We start from the raw sequence: 9,224 nt of genomic DNA, 5'->3' as shown, positions 1-9,224 counted from the left end.
AAATGCATAAGTACCCCCCAGCCTATACCCGAAATCCCAGAGACACACCTAACCTTTACTAAGGTCCTATTACCCCCCCGAACTTATTTTATATGTAATATTTTACCCCTTTTTGGCCTACGTGACACTGTCTTGTGGGCCCAGCGCATGTTGACATTTTTTTCAAGGATAGTGCCACGTAGGCCGAAAAGAGGTAGACTATTATAGATAAATTAAGTTCGGGGGGGTAATAGGACCTTAGTAAAGGTTAGGTGTGTTTCTGGGATTTCGGGCATAGGCTGGGGGGTACTTATGCATTTTCCCATTATATTATAAGGTTATTTTTTAACAGAACATATTCATTATAAAATGATAATATAAATTTATGGGTATTATAAATAATTTTTAGAACTTATGGGTATAAATCATAATTTTTGAAATAGTTTATATTTTTGAGAAAATTTAGGGCCAAACACATGGTAAAACTTCACTCAAATATAATTTACCAAAAATATTTGAAAAGTTAGGATCAAACGCTAGCTAAATTTCATGTATTCAAATGCTGATTTGATATTATAATAATTTCATATTATATGTGCACACACAAGTTATTTATGACCTAAATTACGTATTCAAATGCTGATTTAAAATTATAGTGTCATATTACAAGTGCACACACAAGGTATTAATGAGATGGTTACGATAATTTTGTTATATTCAAACACTGATTTGATATTATAATAATTTAATCCATGTGCACACACAAGTTATTTATGACCTAAATTATGTATTCAAATGTTGATTTAAAATTATAATGTCAGATTACAGGTGTACACTCAAGGTATTAATGAGATGGTTACGATAATCAAATAAATAACTATATTATCATCTTGTGAATTGTGATATGAGTACCAAATAAAATTTTTTGTGAAATCATATAGTAATATTTTTTTAAATTTATACAACTGGTTGGACAAATATTAATGATAAAAAAAAATTGACTATAAAAGAGCAGCTTTAAAGCATGGGGGGCCGGGGTATTTCTGGAGTTTCCTAGTTTGCAGTGCAAGTTGCTAGATCACCGTGAGTTTTGTTTGATAATAACGGCAACTCATTGTAAATGCTCTTCTACTCATACAAACGGTTCTCTTTAATTTCTTACCGCAACATCGATAATAACAAATTCAATATAATTTTACATGTTCTTATTATCGCGTGAAAGTAGAGAGTTTGTTTGCTAAGACCGTCTCTCAAAGAAGGCATTTGATAAAGAGAAAATAGAGAAGCGAGGTCGGAACAGTAACAATAACAAAATAGTACAATTATTAAAATACAAAATATAACATTTAATAACAAAAATCGAAGAATAAGGAAGGGAGTACGAGAATAATTATACTGCTAAAGTTAATGGTGATATGAATATGAAAATTATGAATGCATTATTTGTATACCTAAAAATATTCTATTGTATTTGTCTTCAATTAGTTTGAAAGCAACTTGGGCATGCTAGCATTTTATTCACGGATTGTCTCGTTATGGTCATCAATTGTTTCAGACTTTACCTTGTCATTTTCAACTTGGATCACTCAATCCACTAATTATGATAGTAAATTATTAGTATTATTATATATATGACTAATTAAAGCCTCAATGAGAATATTAAATGGTTTTATTTTTCATTTTCATTTAATAAATATTGGTGTTTTATATTTATACATTAGTTCAACAAAAGAAAACTTTAATAGTGTTGACTTTTAGAAATTTTACCCTGCATGTTTACTAAATAAGTAATCTATGTATCCTATCTACATACTAATTATAATTATATAACTGTTATACATTATACTTTAAATATACACCGATAATATACAAACTATTACTAATAATTATATATATATATAATATATATATGCCATTGCACAAAATATATCGTTCAAGGTCTAAGAAAAAATCGCACCTCAATAAGATATTATATATATAGTCATTCTACACCCTAAAACAAGCTTCAATACCTAATTACTACTATTGTTTTTGTTTATAACCCAATGTTCAGTATTGGCACACATATTCGATAAAATTAAATTTCAATCGTGAACTATAAGAGTGACTCGACCAATTTAGATCGCTTAAACTACAAGACTTATTAGTGAAAATGGCAATCCCTTACACAATTTTATTTTCATTTTCAGCGATTCAAATCTAAAACTTCTAATTAAAAACGAAAACATTTAATTAATATCTTATTTTACTGATAAAACTCGTGACCTGTGATTTGTAAATCTCATGAAAATAATTTTGTTACTACTCTAAAAACTTGATCAAGATGTTCAGTTTGCACACATATTCAAGTCCGATTAAGTCCAGATCATTTCTGAAAACAACACAACTCCTAGAACATGATTTTTACATCTAAAACTTCTGATTAAGAACAATTTTTTCTTACGTAATTCTACTTTATTTTATATATTAAACTCGTGACGTATAAATCACACGAAAACTACTCTAAAAAATTTGTTCTAAGATGTTTATAATAAATGATAAGTTTGTGTAAGTAATTGAAGGTGAGGGAGTAGGAAAAAAGAGTGGGATGCAGCAGGTATTTTGGATGGATTTTTAACCTTTGTCTCTGTCAATTGGATTATATATATAGTGTGTGTGCTGACAGAAGAGATATGAAGCAGCTTTATAGGATAGATGGTAAAATCTGTTTTTTTTTTTTTTTTTTTACTCTTTAATTTAACTCTATACTTTTCTCCTATTTTAAAACTACTTTCTGTTCCTTCCCTTTCATTTACTTCACTGACACACCCAATACCTGCACTTTTCCTCACGCACGCACGCATAACCCCAATAATTCGACCAATCCATCCACATATTTTACTTACAAAAAACTTTATTTTATAAAATTTGATATTTGCCAATGTTATACATGTTAAAATTACATAGATAGACAATAGTTAATAATGGTTTGATCCGTTTTTGATCTCGAGGAGTGGTGAGCAACATAGAACTTGTTTCAATCAAATGGTATATGGTATAAGGATAGGCTATGCTTTCCTTTGTTATAAAAATTGAATCCATAGATAAGATTCTGAAACTTTCAATAAAAAATGTAAGCTTAGAATAAATTTTTTACGTTATGTACGCTTCAATGCATAAAATAAGTTAAATGGTCAATCGAAGGTGTTGTGACCTCTTGTTATTGATTACCTTCATCTTTTTAAAAAAAAATTATAGTAGTGAAAGGAAAAATAAGGAAGGAAATTAAGAAATGAGATATTATCAACAAGTTGAAATGTCAAATAATGAACCTACTGAGTTATTAAGATTCTCATGTTATTATTAATTATCTGGTATATAATATATTAGCAGGTAGTGGGGTGGACATTAATTTGTTGATATTAAAAAAAAAAGTAAAAATTTCAAGTTTATATAGAAAAAAAGTAATTGAAAGTAAAAATTGCTTTTGTACACGAAAATACAATTAAATGTTTGTGAGTGAAAAAATATATTTATTTTTTTCAAACTTTCAGTTACATGTTTCAAGTTAAAAGTTGAAATAATGAACGTCGCCGTCTATAATGAAATTTATTATATGTGTCTTTATCAAATGGATTTATAAGATTGCCTTTATCAAAGCATAAATGATCTTATGGACCCTCGCTATATTAACTTATCGAACCACATCAAATTCCTTTAATGGGTACAATATTATCATAGTTAACAACTTCTTTTTTAGTAACATTAACCGATGACCAAGCCATAAAGATGCAAAATAGAGAAATATAAGTTTTGCAATTGTCTTTGGTCTATTCTATGCAAATGATAGTTTTAAAATTATTTACACTATCAAAACATTAGAATATAATTACAAGTAACTATAATTTAAATTACACCTATCCGCTTAGAGGTTGTTTTATAGCTAGTTTAGAGGTTAGCTATGTTTGTATTAAATCTTGCATGAGTTATATTACGTTCGACATGATAGCTATATTTAGGAGGTAAATTAATCATGTACCATCAAATTAGTATGTTGCTTTGTTTGCAATTTAGAATTTAGCGACGAAGCTATGATTTCCATCAATGATTTCAAAATATGAAAGTAAACACGTGAGAAGTCAATAAGAGAGTTCAACGTCTTAGAGCTATTCTAAAAAGGTAGATTCAACGTCAATATATATATATATATATATATAATCATGTATAAGTAGTGTAAATTTTCATCGAAGGAGGTTCGGATGAATGCTATTGGCTCTATCTAATTTTGCCCATGTTAGAAACACGCATAAATAGTAGATATATTATGTATAAGTTAATTATGAGAGAATCTATATAATCACAATCAATAATAGTTAAATTATCGCATAACTAATCTTTATATTATAAGAAAATTTGTATAACTTTAATCAGCAACCAAACGATATTACACTATATTTAAGATATACGTTCACATTATTATTGATATATATAATTTATTTAAATCTATAATAAATTATTCACTACCATACAAAAGTTAAAACCAAAAATTTACAAATAAATACATCACCCTTTCCCTCCCCTACCCCTCCCTACCCATACTCGTGTGGTTAGTAGTTGTCACACAACTCACAAGTCTCTATACCCCTACTCAAAATAACCATTTTCTTCCTCTCTCTTTCTCTCTCTAGGCTTATCGATATGATAATTAGGGCCTTAGCTTAGCCTGTAGCATAGTACAGTACAGAAAGATCATCAGAGCTATAAAAAATAAAAATAAAAAAACAGAACAGGACAGGGCAGTTGCACAGATTTTTCCTTTTCCCCACCTACATCATCCATCCTTATGATTTCCTCCCACTCTAATCTTTCTGCAATTCCCATGAACCAAACGTACACTACCATCTCTCCTATAATATAACCCTCAAATCACTCTTTATCTTCTGCATAATGTGTTGTGTTTTCTTTGTGTGAAATTTTTTGAAATTAGGTTTCTCCATTTCTTAGTGTTTTTGTTGTTGTTTTTTCCATGGAGAATTATCTTCAGATGCAGTTTGATTGCGGTGATCCGCATTTACCACCGGGGTTTCGGTTTCATCCGACTGATGAAGAACTTATTACTTACTACTTGTTGAAGAAGGTTTTGGACTGCAACTTCACTGCTAGAGCTATTGCGGAAGTTGATCTCAACAAATGTGAACCTTGGGAACTTCCTGGTATAATTTTTTTTTTCACGAAGTATTTGAGTGTGCAAAATTACCATATGTTTTAACATATTTAAGCTTTTTTTTTTTGTTTTTTTTTTTAGGGAAAGCGAAGATGGGAGAAAAAGAATGGTATTTCTTCAGTCTACGTGATCGGAAGTATCCAACAGGGCTGAGAACTAACAGAGCTACTGAAGCAGGTTACTGGAAAGCTACTGGAAAAGATAGAGAGATTTTCAGTTCAAAAACTTGTGCACTTGTTGGTATGAAGAAAACCCTAGTTTTCTATCGAGGAAGAGCTCCAAAAGGAGAAAAAAGTAACTGGGTTATGCATGAATATCGCCTTGATGGCAAATTTGCTTATCACTACATCTCCAGGAGTTCCAAGGTACTACTTACTAATGCATGAATATTTTTGGGTTATTGATTAACTGATACACATACATTAATGAATTTTGATGATGAAAAACTAATCTACATGTTTTGTATTACAACTCAGTACTTTTTTTTTTTGGGTTAAAGAGATCAGATTTACTGGAGATATTCTGTGCAGAAATATATCATTGATATTACTGATAGAGCCAGAGATTCTGAAGCAGAAAGTTTTGTGAAACTTCGTTTTCAATGTCTCAATTGCTTATGATTAAGTCGGAAGTATTCGTAGTCTGAAAAAAACAGAAAAAGAAATAAAGGCGAAAAAAGAATTTGCTTTTATTATGATTTATGATCAAAGCAATTAAGACTTTACAGAATAATATACTGTCATGATGATAGCGATTTAAAATAATCTCTTTTCAAACTTATTTTATTAGCCTTGACAAGGTGTAAGCATGCTTACGTAGAATCACCAGTCTCTTCGATTTTGACTTCTAGCGTTTTGACATTAATTTAAATATTTTTTTAACTTTCATGATTATGTGCTTAATGTTTGTTAGACCAAAAACCTTTCTTTAATAATAAGATAAGCTTTTTAGACGCCACAAATTAGAAGGTTTAGCCCTTTAAAATGTTGTATATTTGTTTTGGTGGCGAATTAGAGGCCTTGATGTGAGTTTTATGAACCTTTTGTTACGAAGTTCGTTAAATATGTAAATCTAGTTCTTATTTAATTTATATGACCTAACACTTGCTGCAATTACTTATAATTTTAGAAGTCGTAATTCTAAAATCTAGAATTTATGAAACTTTAAATTCCGACTTCGTCTTTCACGTTTTGATTGTTCTAATATTATTTTTACTACAGGACGAGTGGGTGATCTCGCGGGTCTTTCAAAAAAGTACCGGTTCTAATGGTGCCGCCACTTCAACTGGTGGCGGCAAAAAAAGGCTAAGTTCAAGCATAAACATGTACCAGGAAGTGAGTTCACCGTCTTCCGTCTCTCACCTTCCGCCACTCCTTGATTCCTCCCCGTACAGCACCACCGCTACTTCCGCTACAGCTATCGTAATCGGCGATCGCGATCATGATCATCATAGCTTCAAAAAGGAGCACGTGCCCTGTTTCTCCACAACTGCTACTGCTACAATAACAACACAAAGTCTAACTTTCGATCCATCATCTGTCTTCGACATTTCAACAAACACCTTGCATGCACTACAGCCAACTCCAAGTTTCAGTTCTATTTTGGACTCTACTCCAACTAATTTCACCAATTACACAAGGAACTCAACTTTCCCAAGCTTAAGATCACTCCATGAGAATCTCCAGCTTCCGTTATTCTCCGGCGGATCTTCCTCCATGCACGGCGGATTTTCTAATCCGATGGGTAATTGGACCGTGCCGGAGACTCAGAAAGTTCAACAGTCTGAACTTGACTGTATGTGGAGCTACTGAATTAGCAATTGTTTAATTTTAATTAAGAAGTTAATTAAGTAGTAATTAGTGTGTTAATGTTTGGTTTTGGTTTATTAAGTATGGAATGTACTGTGTGTGGCAGCTTTAGTAGTATTGTCACTTTGTTGTAAACGTTCGGCGTAATTTAATGCATGTTATTATTTCTTGTCTATTATATTCGTACGTGATTATAGTATATGTCTTGATGTTTCAGAATTTTCAGACTATCATTGAACAGCGATGATTATTTAATTTTTGGATTTTACTTGCCTTTTAGCTGGGTATTAGTATTTTTTTTGTCTATGAGTACTTGTTTGGCCTTTTTAACTTTGAAATGTCAGTTTTTTTAATCAATTATGAAAGAGGTACATTCTAGTATCATGTAAATATTAATGATGAAGTCCGGATTAAATATAAGAAATCATTCGATATCTACTATAAATATTTTTTTATAAATTAGTACAGAAAAATTTATATGAACCCCTCTCCCTTATCTAGCTCCGCATGGTAGCATGGGTTACTGTTGCTGATTAAATTATGTGGACTAAGAGTAAGGATCCACATGGAATATTGTCGGTGTTTGCCAATGAGACAAATTAAATTGAATACACCTGCTTTCACTTTAACTTATTTACATTATGTTTTTTTTTTGTGGAGCAACGTATATTTGGTGTTTTGCGTACGGAAACTCTGCCAGTATGTGTGTGGTGAAGTTCTTAAAAAAATCCATAATTGCCTAACAACAAAATGTGTGTTCAATATTAAATCATTGCAAAAATAACACACGATGGGATAAGGCAGGGTGCTATTAGATACACTGAAATAGAGAGATCAGGTGAGCAAGTTTTGTCTATGTTTTCAGATACATGCAAACTATATTAGATATACATTAGAAACATGTATTTGGGGCACTAAATACACGAGTGAGGTATGAGAATGACAAGCGAGATCTGTATATGTATCACAAAAATATGCGAATCCACTTGTATACAATATATCTAGAATAAAATATACCTAATTTTGATCTCATGTATTTCGAGATACATGTATCTGGATGTACTAAACTCTTATAAGATTCGTAATATTGCAAAGTAGTGCATATCTATATACTTAGCTTTTAAACTAGTGAAATTTTTGTGAGCTTCTCTAATTTTAAATATTTTTGATGAAATTTCTAATTTTATTATTTATCCAGGTTTATGGATATGAAAGCTCCATATAATTGCAAATACATTGAAGCCCTAGTTTGAGATGTGAATAGATAAATGTACTTCATACGCACTAAAGAACATTAATCTCGTGATTATGAGATCATATTATTAAATGCTACTATTATTTTTTGTTAATTTATCTGACATACTTTTATTTTTAGTCAGTTTAAGAATAATGCTATGTAGCAAATATTTAATGATATTATCAATATTTATCCTACTTATTATGCAAAAAGTTTACAAATATATCGAATAATTTTAACACATTGTTAAGTCTTCACATACTTATACTTAAATTTCGTCTTATATCATATAAATTAAAACGGATGGACTAATAATTTACTTGTTAGAATATTGGACATATTTTACTCTTTGAGGTACATGAAATATAATATAAAAATGTAGTAAAAAGGACAAGTAGTATATATAGCGTAGGTGAGATAAAAAGGAAATGCACAAGTCCAAAGAGAGAAAAGTAAGGGTTGAGATTTGCCTTAGGTAGGAAACTTATAATCATGAATGGGATCTCCCCATTCACTTCTCTGTTCCTTTCCTCTTGTCAATATATGACCTTTCAATTTTCCTCTGACGCACTCTACTCATTACTGTTTACTTTAATTCAACATTCCAATTTTATTTATTTATTATGAAATATAAGTATATCATGTAAATTATATTTAATGTGAGATGATTTAGAGTAAGTTATTTAATTTTTAATGTGAGTTTGAATACAGAAGTTTTTAAGTTTTTAGTTGAGATGGTGAGTCGAGGATTAATAAGAAGGTGTGAGAGATTGACTTTAATAATTTTTAAGAGAGATAGATGTATATAGAACAAAAAAGAAACTCAAAGAAGTGATCAGACAAGATATGTACATGTTTAGCTTACCGATGATATGTCACTAGATAAAAAAGTATAGAGGTCAATGATTTAGATAGAAGGGTAGTAAGTAAATGAGTGTACTCGTCCTTAGTATTCATAAAGTATATGTTATTCTTCATTTTGCTTTGTTTATCTTGT

At 30.4% G+C, this 9,224-nt stretch overlaps 1 protein-coding gene across 1 annotated transcript; it reads left to right on the top strand.

The window, feature by feature from the left end:
- Positions 1-4,984: 4,984 nt before the first annotated feature.
- On the top strand, positions 4,985-6,993 carry NAM (NO APICAL MERISTEM). The gene is given in 3 exon segments (NM_001288405.1): positions 4,985-5,171; positions 5,264-5,547; positions 6,403-6,993. Coding segments are annotated over 3 exon segments (1,062 nt in total).
- Positions 6,994-9,224: the final 2,231 nt, after the last annotated feature.

The sequence above is a fragment of the Solanum tuberosum genome, unplaced genomic scaffold (assembly GCF_000226075.1).
Source record: "Solanum tuberosum cultivar DM 1-3 516 R44 unplaced genomic scaffold, SolTub_3.0 scf00096, whole genome shotgun sequence".
Classification (NCBI taxonomy): Eukaryota; Viridiplantae; Streptophyta; class Magnoliopsida; order Solanales; family Solanaceae; genus Solanum; species Solanum tuberosum.
The sequence above is the reverse complement of the archived record's forward strand: the minus strand, read 5'-3'. Positions and strand labels throughout refer to the sequence as shown.